Consider the following 16,824-nt stretch of genomic DNA (forward strand, 5'->3'; position numbering starts at 1 on the left):
TCAAAAATTTGATATGGAGTATGGACTTGAGTAAGTACTATATGGACGACAATAAGCCAGGTGCCTGCAAGGAGAGAAATGGGGTAGGGAAAATATGGGGCTGGAGGCCGAGAGGGGGAGGGAGTTTTCTCCCTTGACTTTAAACAAGGCAAGTGGTGGAAGAGGACACCCTCGCCTCATTTCTAGCCTATAAATAAATAAATAAATAAATATATATATAACATATACAAAAAACACGCACATATATTATAAAATATATGCATATATGTTATAATTTGAAAACTAATAATATCCTAAATTGTGTGATGAAATGATGATTTTATTATTTTTTTGTTTACTTGAATTTTTCACACATTGCAATTTGTTTACCAAACAAATAAATGACGACTGCAAGTTTAAATTGGCTATCTAATATGAAGAAATAGATTCAAAAGATCAAATAAATTTTAAAATTGATTTCACGTTGAATATTTAGCTAAGAATTCAAAAAAAAATTATAAAGCTGTGTATTGATTTTTTTAAAAAATTATTTAGCTAAGAATTCAAAAAAAAAATTATAAAGCTGTGTATTGATTTTTTTAAAAAAAAAAATCAGGTCAAAATAAAATAATAAAAATTATAGTTAGCCAGTGGCCGGGGGATGGGACAAGGCACGGACTTGGGTAAGCAGCAGTGGGGATGTTCAAAACACTGCCCCAAAACAACTTCCCACAGATGACGAAATCTAACATGGGCTCGGGCAAAAAGATTGACAGCCTAGGGAATCATATAGGCCAGATATTGGGCCTTTCTTTGTCAAACCTGCCTCTCATTTTGGACTTGGGTTGAGGGTTCACGTAATACCCATAAAATTCATGCAAGAAAGTAGGAGCCTTTTGCCGCTCAGGATGGTGGTTCAACATGATTAGGTTGGGCGCTGTTGATGTATACTTTATAAACTTTTTGTATACATAATGAAACGATACACACAAACCAATTTTATAGGTAAAACGAGTTGTATGAAATACAAAAACCTTAAAATTGTACCAAAAATCTCAATCCTACCGATCCACTATATGCAAATAGTCATGCAAAATGTAAACCAAATTACTTTTTAATTATGGGATATACACGTTGAAATAATATACACAAACAAATTATACACGCAAAAAGAGTCGTACGCGATACAGAAACCTTAAAATCGCACAAAAAAAAAAAATCTCAACCCTAGTGGTCTACTATATGCAGATTGTCATGCAAAATATAAACCAAATCACTTCTAATTATGACCAAGAGACCGTTTGACATTCAAATTTACACTAGCACAATCAGAAGCAAGCGTTCAAAAAGACAGCAAAAGGAAAGTTAATCACTCGCGCTAAAGTGCTCAAGTTTTGAAGCCGAAGGCATCCTTCAAAATTACATGCACACGTGGAATGGAACGTCAAGTAAAAACAAAGTTAAAGCTAATCAGTCGTGAGAGATGCGAGTTTTGCTGCGGTTCTGCTGATCCCATCAAATCAAGATTTCTAATTTCCTTAAACTAATTGAATCTTTTTGGAGCCCATTTTGGAGTTAGTAACGAGGACACTAAAAGTCAATGGCCGTTTATAATCCTATGGTATGGTCCAATATCGCAAAAGGAGGTGAAGCCAGAAGAGCTGGAGAAACTCACTGCGACAAAAAATGAAACGTACTTTAAACAAATCTGAAGGTTGGGTACGTTCAAGTTCTTTTGGGGATTTTGTTTCGTAAAAATTACTCTCTATTTTTTGGTACAACTAATTTATTTATTTATTTGTTTTGGAAGGGCGGGGCGGGGGGGTTAATGTTCTGAAATATTTTCTCTTCTTCGGAGAAGAAGCTTAAAAGAGAAAAAGGCTGTCCATTTTTGCTACCCTTCTCCTCCTCAATCCTCCCCACCTGGAGCTCCTCTTCTTTCATGCATGAATAACTCATTATCATCATAATGGTTTTTCATCTTTACATGATCGCTAGTTGACGGCCCCTCTGCCTCCTTCCTTCCTTCCTTCATCCCCACCTTAGCCTTTTCAGGTACACTATTGCCCTCTCTCTTTTTTCTGTGCCATTTATTTGCATTTGCTAGCATGATCATACTGACTAATTGTCCTTGATAGAATCTTTCACCAATTTACCTAGGAAAATTATGCATGATGTATTTCAATGCGATGAATATCTCCTTATAGCTTAATTTTAGGTAACGAAAATTTTTCTTATCATTTCTTGATGCTTTAATTCCATTTTCTACGGCTTTTTCACGGCTTTTTCACATATCTTCCTTTTCTTACTTGATGTTTCCTTCCCTCTTTATATGCCGACCTTAATTTCTTTCTTGTCCTTGTGTTTGTGTGTGTGTTTATGTGGTTTTGTGGCTGAGGATGAATGTCTCACCTGCCCTTAAGGACCTAGAGATTTTAACATCTCAATTCTGTCCGTTTGACGATCATGATCATATAGTCCGATAGCTGCACCATTATTATAAAAAAAAAAAAAAAAAAAAAAAAAATCTAAATTCATATTTTGGTGAACTATATGTGCAGTTATAGCCAAAAAGCAAAGAATTACGTGTAGATTTAAAGTTTCTTGCCAGGACATTGGACATATCTATCAGTTTATTCCTCCAGGAGCACAAAATATTAGCTAATAGATGCACGATCATTATGTTCATTGCACTTTTCTTGCTTCTTGAAGGCCGGTGTTTGATTCGAATACTGCCATATTGGCAATTATCTGATTTCATGGTTTGTTTAAGCAGAGCATCTTGTTTGTTTGGCAAAAGCCTGACAGTACAACTCACAAGAAGAAGGCATTTCGCTCTAGACCTTACTTTGGATTGCTTCAAACAGGAAAATCAATTTTCTAGTACATGTACTGCTGGAAATGCCACTTTGTTAACGACATAATATAATTTTTTTTTTTTAAATCTCTAGTCCAAGAAAGTCATTAGATTATACTGATCATGTGAGGGCAGGAGGCTCTACATCCGCGTATCTCTTAAACAAATCTAAATAACTACGAGGACTAAAATTAGCTTTGTTCCATTGGAATCAATCATGCATTGGCTCAAAATTTATAGTGATTTAATTAATCATAAAGGGATTTCTCCAGCTTGTAATTAACTGTTGTCTTGATGCATAGGCAATACTAATTCAAACCGCAGTACAGAGACAAGATCGCACTTGTTATGAAAATTCTCCTCAACTTCAGTGTGAATTCTTGTTGTTACTTGTTCACATGCATCTCTTTTACCATCATTCTATAAAATGCAGCGGAACAAGATCTGATGAGACACATTAATCTACAGGGGACTGGGCGATCTAGTCCTTGAATCGAAGGCGACCAGTATTCTCATCACTAGTCTTGTAGTAATTAATCTTGCATTAATGGAAGACCATGGAGGAAGCAAGGTAACTGGAATCAGACAAATTGTTAGACTCAAGGAATTCCTCCAAAAGTGGCAAAATGTCACACTTGGAACGAAGGATGGTGATGCTAGTAATACGCAATGCGACAACAATCAAAGCCGCGGAGGAATTTCACCTGCAATATCTAGGAGGCTGATGAGTTGCAATGTCTACTGTGATTCCGATGAGGATGGTTGCGCGAGTCCTGAACCACCCCACGATGTCCCCAAAGGATACTTGGCTGTTTATGTTGGCCCTGAGCTTCGGAGGTTCATCATTCCCACTCGCTATCTTAGTGATCCATTATTTAAGGTGCTGCTAGAAAAGGTTGAGGAGGAGTTTGGTTTTGATCATAGCGGCGGCCTCACTATCCCGTGCGAGACTGAGACCTTCAAGTACCTCCTGAAATGCATGGAAACTCATCAGAGAGATCAGGCTGAGGCTGAACACAACCATGATGATGCAGGTAGTGCATGAGATAAGACCCTTCTCTGATTAAGGTTGGTTTAATTGGACTGCCATCAAATTAAGGAAGATGTTTCTGATCTTAGAACTCTTGTGTGTGTAATTTCTTGCAGCTGGAACATCATCTCCTGTTGAGGAGTGACTACAACAGTGTCATAGGAATGGTCCCAGTTTTTTTAGGGGCTGATGATCTTCTGGTGTAAAGTGATGTCTCCTTAATTCTATGCAAATATGACTATTTTCTCTTTCATTTTTCGTTTTTCGTTTTTTCTCTTCGGTGTTCAAAGTGACAGATGATTAATTAGAAGATAGATAGACATTTTTGCAAGGCTTAATTGCCCAATGTCAACGATAGCTTTGCCTGCCTTCCCTTAATTACCTTGAGGATTATGCCCACATTTGATGCTTGTAATTGATTAAAAAGAAATGTTATTTTCTCCAAGAACGTCCAACGTAATTCTTGGTATGGTTCTAAAGGAAGATTTCTTAGATATTGTTAGTAGCTATGAATACATTTGAGAGCCCTGTTAGGGCATTTCTTTTCCACATTATTTTTGTGTAATTATTCTCACATTGTTCTTTTCAAAGTCATAATGTGCAAGTCCTCATCCTTGCTATCCACATTGAATGTTACCTCAAAAGAAAAAAAAAAAAAAGATTTTGTTATATTTCTCAGACGCTGTTCTGTGAATGTTAATGAACCAGCCCAATTAGAATTGCTTTTGGTGCCTTATAAGTGGAACAGAAGTGACCCAGTTCTACTGCAGCGGCGGCCTGTGTAGTGGACGGACAAGGCCCAAAACATAACCCAAGATGTCATGCCCGTGAATCAACTAAATGATGGATATGGATACGCATGTACGAAAAGGACGTGACACTCCATCATCCCATTTAAAGTAACAGAAGAAATGGAATCCCGGAACTTTATTTTGGGAGTGCTAATCTCGTTTACCAATTTTTAATTACACTTACCTATCGTACAAGAAATTATCCCTTAATGATGGATGCTTGATATTTTAACTACCAACGAATTAATCTTTCCTACGCTGTCAAGATATTCACTGACGATTCTAGATGCATGTTACATCATTTTAATTTGAATTTAAATACCAAATTTTGTATATGTGACATGTATTTAGATTCGTTAATGTGTATACTGTCAATATATACATCTAAATTAAATTTTGACCTAAACTAGCTCGCCATAAACTCTTTAAAATGCAGTGTCATGAGAAATTTCAAAATCCAATTTTCGATCCGAACATGCAACTGTATATCTCATACTGCATCATCTCAACACCCGATCTTTATAGCCAAATTTAGCATTACAACTCACAAGCCTCTTGACCCATTAAGAAGTGCCATTCTGCTATCAAAAAATCAACTTGTTTTCCGGATAAAACCTCCTTTTTATAAATTCAAAAGGTAAAATGTAAAAGGCCTAAACACAAATTCTTGCTATTTTTTGGAGTTTTTGTAGAAAAATATATTATAATAATTTGATATATGTAAGGTAAAAAAAGTGATTAGAAAATATTTCCACAAAAAACGTAACAATTCTTTTGATAAAAACCTGCAATCCAAACACCACCGTCTTTTTAAATCCCACACACCACAGATATTTTCATAATCTTAATTGTTATTATTATTATTATTATTTTACTCGCAATAGCATTTCCTTTTAACATCTTGTCTAGTAATTCTTCCAACGAACCAGTTAATGACAATCGTTCCCAGACGATGTGGCATTTTTTAAACTCGGTATAATTTTACGTGAACTACTTGTAAAATTACGTAACAAAAAAGGTGTAATTATTATGTATGAAACTTATATGAACAATAATATAATATCGCATCTCTATTATAAAATATACAAGCAGTTCACTTAAAATTACAAAATATTCAAAAAAATGTTAACACCATTCGGGGACAATTGATCTGGCCTACTGGGCACCCAGTAAATCCTTCTCCCAGTCATATGCTATGGGCGAATATACCTAATCTTCTGTGAGTTTAAATTGGTTCTGATCAATATTGCTGCATTATTTATTGTTGTCAGGGTTTCACGTCTTCTTTTTCCTTTTGCGGGTAAAATTTCATGTCTACAAAAGCATGCAGCCACGTCTCCGTGCTAATTAACTCTAAAGTTGCTCGGTATTAAAAATACAAGCATTCATATGGGATCAAGGATTGAACAATAAACAGTCATCATTAGCGTAAATTGAACTTTTGTATATTAATCGTACATTTTCATCCTTGAACATGCGCCAAGAAGTATGATTAGATGTAAGATTACTCCTGATCATGAAATACGTATGTGATAACAGCCTTTCATTCTCCAATCATCCTGGATAATCACTACTGAGTTTAAAGAAACTTAGGAGTGATTGATCGATAATTTGGTTTTGTAATCCATATGCTAAAATGCAGCATAGCATTATCTCTATACGTGCTTAATCTCCGACGAGTTTTTGAACCAAGAATTCTCTTCTTCATCACCAATCAAATTATTGTTTGCGACTCAGGATTCTATTTTAACTTCAGTTATACTTTATAAGATGAAAACAAAGTGAAAAATAGCCAATTTCTTAGTATTTAAAAAAAACAACTATTTTCACATCTATGACTAACCATCTAAATCACTTTTTATAGTTGAACTGTCAATATCAATACACACTAATTTAACCTCTCTAAGTAAATATGAGGGGTAACACTTCCTCTCAAAGCATCAGACGTAAATGAAAAGAAGATTAAATAGGTGCCAAGTCATTTTGATCTCCATGCAATGTACTAGTGGAAGAATTAAAGTTTGAGCTAGGAAGATGCCCGACTGTCCAGCATGAAATCGCAGTAGATTCGGCGGGAGCCCACGTTGTTTGGCATCAAACTGACATCCATATTAGCGAGTACTATATGGATGTGTTCAGGTACGTCAAGTTGGCTGCTGAGTTGAAGACTGCTGCTTCCATGTGTGTCTGGTTTTCTTCTATGCCTATTGACTACCTCTGCGACGTACTGAGTAGGAGTAGTAGTTAATATTGACTGAATTCTTCAGCTGCGTTCGCTCGAGGGCAGTAATACTAATAACTAATGACCCCGATTGTCCCTTTCTGCTCACTGTCTCCTTGGTCCCTGTCTCCTTTTCCCTTTTCCTTTTTCACCGATGATTTTCTATAAAGAGCCCACAGGAAATGGGTGGTGAGAACGTGGGATTTCGGGGCCGCGATTGCACATGTCATGTCTCCTGCTTCCTTCTGCGCTTCTTTTGGAGTTTTCTTCCTGACGGCACTAGTGAATGGTTCAAATGTTCATTGTTCAACCCAAATGGAAAAAAAAAAAAAAAAAAAAAAGTAGTAGTAGTAGTAGTAAACGAAAATGTTTGGATTGAACTTCGACATTTATATTAGCATTAGCATTGTATATTGCAAAAAATTATGATAGAGGCAATAGTCCATCGTTGAGATAGCTAATATCCTGGATTTCATTTCATTTATTTGGGGTTAATGGAAGAAGATTAAAGGTTGCCAAGCTCATATGGAGAGGATCCGAATCCCCTAGCTCTTGCCTGGTACTTGGAAAGAGTGGATAGGATTATCCCTATGTGATCGGTAGCATCTCATTTTCAAAGTTCAAGTAAAAGTTTAATACTCCGCGCTACAAGATATGGGAAATGCTTCTGCCAACTCCTGATAAGTAACTATCAAGAAGGATAATGGAGCCAGCTTTAGTTGGGGTACAATTTTGGTCCCATTTAACAGAATTTTAGTTTGGCGATTTCCTGGTACGTGAACGAACCAGTTGAACTGGTTCTTATTCATTCATGTTTAAAAAACTTCAACCATAATGGTCATCATCACCACTAATTGACCTCTTACTTCTCTTTTCTCGTTTCGTGTTTTTGCCAAATTGTAATCCTGTTTCCTTTCAGGCATATCTGCGTGGTCACTGTTTCATCAGCCAGACTCGCAAAGGAAGAAGTCAGGACTTGCCTCTTTTTGACAGTATGGTTCAGTGGAGACTCAACTCAAGAAGCGGACAGTGATGGTTTCTTTTCATTTCAAGTTTCACGTCGTCCATTTGCTAGCTACTGACAGTTGTTGGTCCACTTGTCTTCTCCAAATTTTCTGTGGGCCGAACCTTGTTTATTTTGCTCCTGTCTTCTCCTGAAATTTAGTCCCATTATTTTCTTTTTCTAACATTTTCCACCACTCACCATACGTCTGTGCTTAGTCCTTTTAGAAGGCTGTAGATAGAGATGGGTGGGTTAGAAGAAAGGTCTAAATACGAGGAATACAACAATTGTGACTGTGTGTATTCACATGATAAATTAAATACTATAATTTACATGTGTTAACAAGTGATCACTCGGTATTAGACCTGCCAATCGGGTAACATGAATCGGGCTTTCATAAACTCAGATTTAGCTCATTTTATTTGTAGCAATTTTGGGGTTCGGGCCATGAGATTTGGGTTAATAAATATGAAGATCATACTCAACTTACAAAATATTCAAATTTTGAACCTTATTCGGACTTAGCCTAAACTCACTTGTTACTCCTCAATTTTCTTAATATAATTACTATAACTATTAAGTTGTAAAACTAATTTAAAATTCACAGGACTACAATATTAAAACTAAATATGAATAAGTAATAGTTTTTAAAAAGTACATAAATCAAGAATTTTTCAATGGTATTTATATCTAATTCATTTAAAGTATACAAAAAATAGTAATAAAACATGCGGTCATATAAGAAAACTTGCGTACCCCTCTAATTTAAAAAAAAAAAGTGGTCATAAGCCAATACGTTTTCAAATGTTGGAATTTCTTCATAACCTTGTGATTTGAATCCAAACATGCTTGATGATTTGTGTTTTTGCTAGAAATTCTAGACCAAAAAGAAATCAGCCAATATTATGCCAACACAAAAATTTATTCAATCAATAACAAAAATTAGAACTTCAGTTATGTATTACCAATATTGACTCTCAAAAAAACTACCAAAAGAGTTTTCAGATGTATTTTTGTGTTTTATAATTTATATATATTTAGTATCTAGCAATAATATATTTGGATATATAATTATGTATAATATCAAAATATAAATATTACATATATATCATTATATGTATAGGCAATTAAAAGGTTGGGCCTATATAGAGTTTGAACCTAATGAAACTCAAGCTCGACGCATATTTAATTCGAGCCTAATTTTTAGGTCCAAACTCAAATCGACTCACTAAATGATCGGACTCATCGACCTTTTTCTCGGGCCGAACAAGCCGAGGTCAGGTTGGTCCGACCCATTGACAGTTCTACTCAGCATCCTTTAGAAAAATTCATTACCAATTTCTTATCATAATCTTTTAAAAGAATAAAGCACTACAAATTGATAGAGCCATTCAAGTACTAATCACCAATATCTTTTTAGAAATAAATCTCCATGTGCACCTCTCGAATTTCTTTTCCATTTTCGATTGAGATAGAAAAGGAATGAAACCAACAAAGCACATGCCTTGAAAGATTATGAGCTAATTATGCCCGGATTATGTGAAATTTGGTGTAAAGGTTACGTGAGAGTATTATTTCAATATATCTATAGTTATGAATGAATTTCATGGGATAAGTCAAGAGCAATAAATAGAACTCTTCTTTAGAATAACGATATAATGGATTCACCTCAAGTTTATCTGGCAATTGGCTCCCAGTTTAAAAAAAAAAAAAATAGAAGCAGGTTCCACTGCAGAATTCTGACCTTAATTCTTTTTCTCTTGAAGTTTGCTGTTTATTTGGCGATTTGTGCAAGTCTGCGTGATTTTAAAATTGATAAAAATAGACAAAAGTTTAGGACCAAAATATCACACGAGTAGCTGGAAACGAGGTGCTTGGGAAGGGGGCCTATGAATCGTGAGTCTGATTTTGGCGGCCCACTTACATGTGGGCTGGTCCTCGGAGGAGTGGCTAACCTCAATGAATGCCACAGTTGACAGTACATAAAAGTAGAGTTTCGTACAACTAAAATTTTTTGCAAACAAACACTTCACCGAATACAAGATTAATATTTGACCCAAAAAAAAAAGGATTAATACGTTTAGCTCCTGGAGTCCAACAAACATTGAGCACTTTTTTTGGTAAGAGATTATTTGGGGCAATTTTTTCAAAAAAATACCGTAACACTTTTTCGATATGATGTATGTAAAATAAAAGGGTGATTCAAAAATGTGTTGATGATACAAACAATTAAAAATTGTACAAATGAACACTAACCAAACAAACCCAAATTGTTAAATAATTCCTCTCAACCATTTTGAGAATGTCAAATGTCAATACTAATTGTAGCTCAAAAAGGATTGTCCTACTACTACTACTACCATCTCTTCGAAAAAAAAAGGTGTACAAGTTTAAGCTTCACTGAGCCAAAAATCTTGCCCTCAATTTACAAAACTCATGAACACACTCTTTTTATCTTTTATCACAAAAGTTTGAAGAAAGTGAATTCTAGAAAGAAAAAAGAAAAATAGTGTTAACAAACTTACTATGTCCTGCAAAATTTTTTAAATCATTTTGTAAAACAAAATTCCAATATGTTAGCCATATTTTTTGAAATACTTTGAATGGTCCATTTGGATTGAGATATTAAAAATCTACAATTAGTGATGAAATTTAGTGAATTCAAACTCTGCCAATTTGCATGCAAGTCCTCCTCGGACCTCTCTCTCTGCCTGTTCCAACGTTATTTAGTCCATGAACTTTTCTTTTTTAAAGTCTACCCCTATTGTTTTCTTAAATGTAAGTTCTAGTTGTCCTGTGACAATCGCCAGCCAAACAAAGGTATTTGGTTTATTTTCAATTACAAACCTAGTCATTTCAAATCCATTAATTTGACAACCTTTTCTCAATTCAAATATACTCGTTCATAGGTATAGGAGGTGTTGTTGCACAATAAGGGAAATGGTTTGGTGACTGATTATTGACCCGTTTGGCAAATGAGTTTTTTGGGTGTTTGTCTAAAACTTTACCGTAATTTACTTTAAAAATTGTAGGAAAAATTTTAAAGTGTGTAAATTTTTTGATATTTTGAAGTGGATAGTTTAAAAACTTTGAAATTTTTTTTGAAGTTACTGTAGTTAAAGTTATTAAAAAATTTATATCAGATAAACTTAACAAAAAACTTGTTTGCCAAATGGGCCAATTGTTCGGGAAAAATGGATAGTTCCCATGACATTTAGTGCCAGAAAAAGTCACCACATCAGGCCAGTCAAAAAACATTTAATTGACTTCCAAATTCTCACTTAAGCTGTATTCTTAATTTGTGCATTTGTCCATGACCACAACTGATGGAGTTGTCCTGTAAATCAAAAAATGTCCGCAACCAGTTCTTCCTCGCCTGTACAAAATAAGGATTTCTACGCCAAAAAGAGAGATTGATAGTTAAAATCATCACGACAAAAAATGCGATTCTAGATATACCATAGATTCCAAACACAACCCCCCCCCCCCTTCCTTCGTGTATTGGCATTCTCATGAGTTTAAGTTTTTTATGCGCATTCAGTGTACAATTTTTTTTTATATTAATAAATTTAGATCATGTCATATAATACAAATTCATAATTATTAACATAAAAAATCACCGCGCAAATAGCAGCAAATAGCAATACCAGTAATACAACCACCAAACGATGAAAATGAACAGTGAGGTCGTCGCAGCATGATTGGCTGTCGACCCTTCGTAAAGCCGTAAAACGCGGTCGTCTTCTTCTGCTCGTTTTGTCTTTTCCGAAAACTTATACCAAAACCAGAAAACAATTCAACTTTCAAATCACGTCCTTTTGCTGCCGAGGGCTAACCACCAACACCGAATCATCAAAAGATAAAGATGTAGTCAGAGGGATGGAACCATGGAAAAAGAAAAAGAAAAGAAAAACCTCAGCTCTCCCGAATAAAACGAGATCATATGGTTGAGTTGTTTAAGACTAAAGCGACAGATAAATGTGCTCTAGCTACATGTCCGATGGGTATGCTGAACACGATACGATACTTCGTTAGATAATCCCTTTGAGGAGGGATGTTAACACAAGTACCTACTGATTCATGCTAAATTATCAGTACAATATTTACATGCCTATTGTAGAGATGAAATTCAGTGTAGGTTTAGGTTGAGGAAAAGAAGCACACGTCAACCACAAAAGTTTGTCAATTTGAGTTGCAATCAAGTAGTAATTCAATCAATTAGGAGATAAAATTAGAGTTAGATGTAAAGCTCATGTATCACGAATTGCATAAGTTAGCAATATTGCAACTAAATCTCACATTTAAAAGGACTCTTACCACACCTACACCTTAAAATTAACTTGTGCTTTTTTTTTTTTTTTAAAGGTGATTGATTGTGATTGTTCGCGAATATGTATATATATGCCGCTAACCGGAGATTGAGATAAGTATACTCTATTGATTCAAAATTCATTGTTAGGGAGAAACGGCTCTCGAGAGAGACCATCAAATAACCCAATATGTAAGTCAGGAATCCAACTCGATCTGACCCAAAAACTTAACATGTTAGGTCTCGGATCCTTACTTACATATTAAGTGCTCTTTCTACATCTCTCGAATCAACGTAGGACATAATCTTTTACTCATGAACATAACATTCATCTCTTCACAACGGCATAACTAGGCCTTTTCACCTTTAAAAATAGATACTTGACTCGTAAAATTGTGGCCATTTGAGAATGCAGGCTTGATCACTGCCAGCACTTTAACCACTTATGGATGGAGTTTATGAATACTAATTTATCACTATTGCCATACCTTGCTGTTGCTGCTGAACATATTTATCTTTGTCGTTAGAGGTGGCAGCTACGAAACGCGTTACAGCCTTGCAGGTGACATGGAGCTAAAACTCGTGTCTTCCGCTTAAAAGCTATTGATAAAGTCTTCAAAGAAGCATAATCAAAGGTTCCACCTAGCTTTAACAACAAACAGACTGCGCGTGTGCTGCTGCTGAATCAATCAAAAGCAAAATAAAACAAAAAAAAACAAACAGCATCTCTAACTACCCAATCATTACCATCTTAAACTATACACATTTCTGACTTTACAAAAATTATACAGAATATATGCATTGCTTGCCTACCTACGATTCGCTTCATCATGCCCCCTCTCCCAAGGAAACTCACTACTTACTCAAACCAGGCAATTCTTTTCCCCATTTGCCTTTTGGGTTCTCAAAATTTCAAGTAATGAAGCATTATTATTATTATTTTCTTTATTAATATCAATCTTAATTAATTATGAAGCCAAGACAACGGATTCTTCCACATAGTTTATGTTAATAGCTTTGGACCTAGCCAAATCCTAATATGTACCGACTCATATTTAAGGCTAAACTTCTCTTTTCTGGCAGGCTGCATAGTACATACCCTTTCTTGTATTCCGGCCAGGTTCAGAACTCTCGTTTCTTGCAAAATATCATCTCTCAAATTAATCTAACCATCGCACCAAGAAGAAAAAACCAAAAAAAAAGAAAAAAGCGCACACACTCACGCACTGGCAAAGACCATGAAATGCAAATGAATAAAGACGAAGCTGTCAATATGGTCGAGTTCAAAAGCTGGACAGACCAAAATCTGCAGTGTAAATTAAACGGGTCCAAATTTTAGCAATTTGCAAAGAAAGAAAAGAAAAGAAAAGGCGTTCATGAATGCTATAGATAATTCGACGGTAGGACACATAGGAATATTAAATAATAAAAGGCGGTGCGTAATTTACGTTCTTCATTTTAATAATCAGTCTTTTGACACATATCTTTCGTCTAGCAGCCATTAGACAAATACACTAATTGAAGTGTTGACTGTATTATGCGATTAGAATGGTTTTAACTAAGTGTTTAATTCTCTTCTCTTCATTATTTTAAGGTGTTTGTCAAATGCTGGGAACCACCAAATTTTTGAAGAACTCAATTTGAAGAAACTTGAATTTTTTTTTTCCTAGACAAAGGGGTGCTTGGGGTGTTTTGGCACCACCGTTGGATTTTTTTTGCTGTATGTGAGATTTGGACTCCCACCTTTAATCCCACCTCTTTGGTAACCACTGAATCAAGCTCTGTGGTTTGAAGAAACTTGAATGGCACTGGCATTAGTGACATATATATATATGTAACTCTCTCCTTTAAATTCAGTTTCTATGGCAAAAGTGTAGATTATATAAGATATAAGCAAAGCAAATGCTTGTCCGTTTCAACTGGATCATTATCCTACCATGTGAAAAACCAGATATCAAGAGACGTTTGATAATGTATTATTATTATTTCTGGGTATTCTGAACTATCCTTTAGTACCCAAAAGGTGTTCTCTTTTTTTTTTTTCCTTTTCTGGCAAGACACTTTACATAAAATGTTATTGTCATTGCATCATGGAGAAAAACTAATGCTTAAAAACAAGTTTTAGCGCTAATGAGGCTGATTGCTCCTAATAGTGAACCTAAAGTTTCATTACTTCTTGAAAAAAGGAGAACTCCACTGGCACATTACCATTAAAAAATATCACTCGGCAAGAAGAAAGCGACATTGTCTTAATTGGCAAACAACGAGATCAATTAACACCTTGCATTGATGAATGAAAGAACAACATCAATAATGATTATAGTAATCAACATAGTAATCTAAGTAATATACCCACTAAGCCATGCTGCTTAAAGAGTAGCCATGTAAAAATGGGTTAATCCTCACCGTTCAGTTGCAACAAACGAAGGATGATCAACTCTCCTCTCCCTCTCACACAGTCCTCCTTCTTTTCTACACCGCTAATCGTTATTACTTTTAGAAGCATTTACAACTATATACCATACGGATGACCGCACAGAATCACCCCTCCCTCAGCACAGGGAAGCAGTTATTCCTCTCTTTTCAGTTTCTGACAGACAGTTACGCAAACCTCCCACCACCCGCCGCCACCAAATCCGCCGCTGCTTCTTTCTTCTTTAACAAGCATAAAACTCGACCAGCTCGTCCAACGACTCCGGCTGAGGATCAGCATTTTCCAGCATCCAAAGCAAATGCTCAAACAGCACAACTTCACAGCCGACTCTAATGCAGTCATCCGAGTCACCGGACCGGTCCATGAGCTCCCGGAAAAGCGGGTTCTCGATGACGTCGGAGCTGACGAGGTATCGGCGCCGGGACTTGCCTACGTAGACAGGATGCAAGTCTTGGTTGGATACAGCGTTTTCATCGTCGGAGCAACTGTTGGCGGCGGCAATGGGGCTGCCATTGGCCCTCCCAAGTTTGAAAGACTGCATTTTCTTTAGGACTGACTTGAGCTTGGTGAGTTTGCCAGCTTTGGCCATTGGTGGGAAGAGGAAGAAGAAGAAGATGATGAAGTATTTGGAGAATTAAGAAGCTCGAGAGACGGAGGAGGAGAGAAGAAGGAAGAATGCTGGTTTGTGGGGCTTGAGAAAGTGGGAGGAAGCTGCGTATTAAAAGGGGCGGGAGTGGGGTTAAAATGGTTAAATTTTGGATTTGGTTTTGGCTTACTGTTTAATTAATTAATTAAGCGAGCCGGCCACGTTATGGGAACCAAGCACAAATTGTAAAGATTAACGGTGAAGGTTGGTTTGGAGCAAAAACCAGCTGCGGCCTTTGGAGGCGGGCCGGGTCTTGGGTCTGAATTAAATGTAAGGGACTCGCCCTTGAGAATATTAACCCACTGCGAAAAATTGGAGTTATTTCTAAGAGATTTGATAAGAAGCCAATGTTTGACATTTAGGGTATTGAAATTCAAAAATTCTACGTCAATGTTATTTTTCTCTGTTTGATTAATGCAGCTGAATTGAGAACAATATGTAAACAGAAAAAAAAAAAATTGGGTACGTATAGCCTTCATTCACCTTTTAGGATAGATGATTTTCAAAAATTGCTCCTATCATTTTCCAACAGCTTTTTATATGATTGAATGCGTTGTTAATGGAAAAGTTTAGTTCATATTCTGTCAAACTATCTATTGATGCATGGGAATACAAACTTTTAGTGGATATATATGCTTAGGATGAAAAGGAGAGTAAAAAAAAAAAAAAAAACAAGAAAGAAAAGACACCTGCCTTTTTCGCTGATTCAGCAAAAGATGACGAAGAACAGACACATGCACGTTCAAAGGATCTTCCCTAAATAAATTGAGTGGCTCAGGAGACTAAGCAATCAACTTAGAACTCTATGGTTTGTGGATGGAGCTGCAAAAAATATTTTCCAAATGGAAACATCATTTTCACTTTGGGGAGGATGCTGGGAAGTGGAACCCAACCCCTTTACTTTAGATTAAATGAAGAATATAAACAAAAACCTCCACACCATCCACTAATCCAATTGCTGCATGTTTTGAAAAGACTTGTCCAGTGTGACACATTAAGGAACTTGTACCTGTAGGTCATTAAGAAAAATGGCATTTTCCACTGAGCACAACTTGCATCTGTCCAGGTTTTTTTAGCTATCCCAGAAAGGGCCAGCCAATTTGCAGTGTTAAGGATTCCAGGACTAAATTCTTCCCCCTTCAACCTTCATTTGGGACCAAATTCAAGCCCCGGCCCGCTGGCAGACAGGAAAAAAACACTGAAGAAAATCATCAAATATCACAGTTGGCAAACTCAAAAGCGGCACGCAAGACTTATGCATCCTTTATTTTGTTGTAACTTTATAGATAAAAGTTGTCACACCATAATCTACAAGAAGAGTGTGTGTGTGTGTGTGAATTATATATATATATTAATCAACTATACATTAACAGCTTATACACTTTTACCATTAGATGTATGACACATAATTCGAATTTGAATTTGAAACTCAAATTTTGCGTATGTGTCGTGTATCCAAGCGTGATAGTGTATACACCGTCAGTGTGTGTGTATATATATATATATATATGTATATATGTATGGATGTATGGAATTCCAATGAGAACAAAGAGC

At 36.0% G+C, this 16,824-nt stretch overlaps 2 protein-coding genes across 2 annotated transcripts; one reads left to right on the plus strand and one right to left on the minus strand.

The window, feature by feature from the left end:
* Nucleotides 1–3,248: 3,248 nt before the first annotated feature.
* Nucleotides 3,249–4,256, plus strand: LOC140010046 (protein SMALL AUXIN UP-REGULATED RNA 16-like). The gene has a single exon (XM_072056420.1). The coding sequence runs from the start codon at nt 3,384–3,386 to the stop codon at nt 3,879–3,881; it is 498 nt and encodes a 165-aa protein (XP_071912521.1). The 5' UTR covers nt 3,249–3,383; the 3' UTR covers nt 3,882–4,256.
* Nucleotides 4,257–14,443: 10,187 nt separating this feature from the next.
* Nucleotides 14,444–15,334, minus strand: LOC140009487 (auxin-responsive protein SAUR76-like). The gene has a single exon (XM_072055177.1). The coding sequence runs from the start codon at nt 15,211–15,213 to the stop codon at nt 14,848–14,850; it is 366 nt and encodes a 121-aa protein (XP_071911278.1). The 5' UTR covers nt 15,214–15,334; the 3' UTR covers nt 14,444–14,847.
* Nucleotides 15,335–16,824: the final 1,490 nt, after the last annotated feature.

This window comes from Coffea arabica, chromosome 6e (assembly GCF_036785885.1).
Source record: "Coffea arabica cultivar ET-39 chromosome 6e, Coffea Arabica ET-39 HiFi, whole genome shotgun sequence".
NCBI classification, from domain to species: Eukaryota; Viridiplantae; Streptophyta; class Magnoliopsida; order Gentianales; family Rubiaceae; genus Coffea; species Coffea arabica.

Bases quoted from the DNA above. Each gene is read 5' to 3' on its own strand.
- LOC140010046 (XM_072056420.1), top strand. From the start codon at position 3,384: ATGGAAGACCATGGAGGAAGCAAGGTAACTGGAATCAGACAAATTGTT.
- LOC140009487 (XM_072055177.1), bottom strand. From the start codon at position 15,213: ATGGCCAAAGCTGGCAAACTCACCAAGCTCAAGTCAGTCCTAAAGAAA.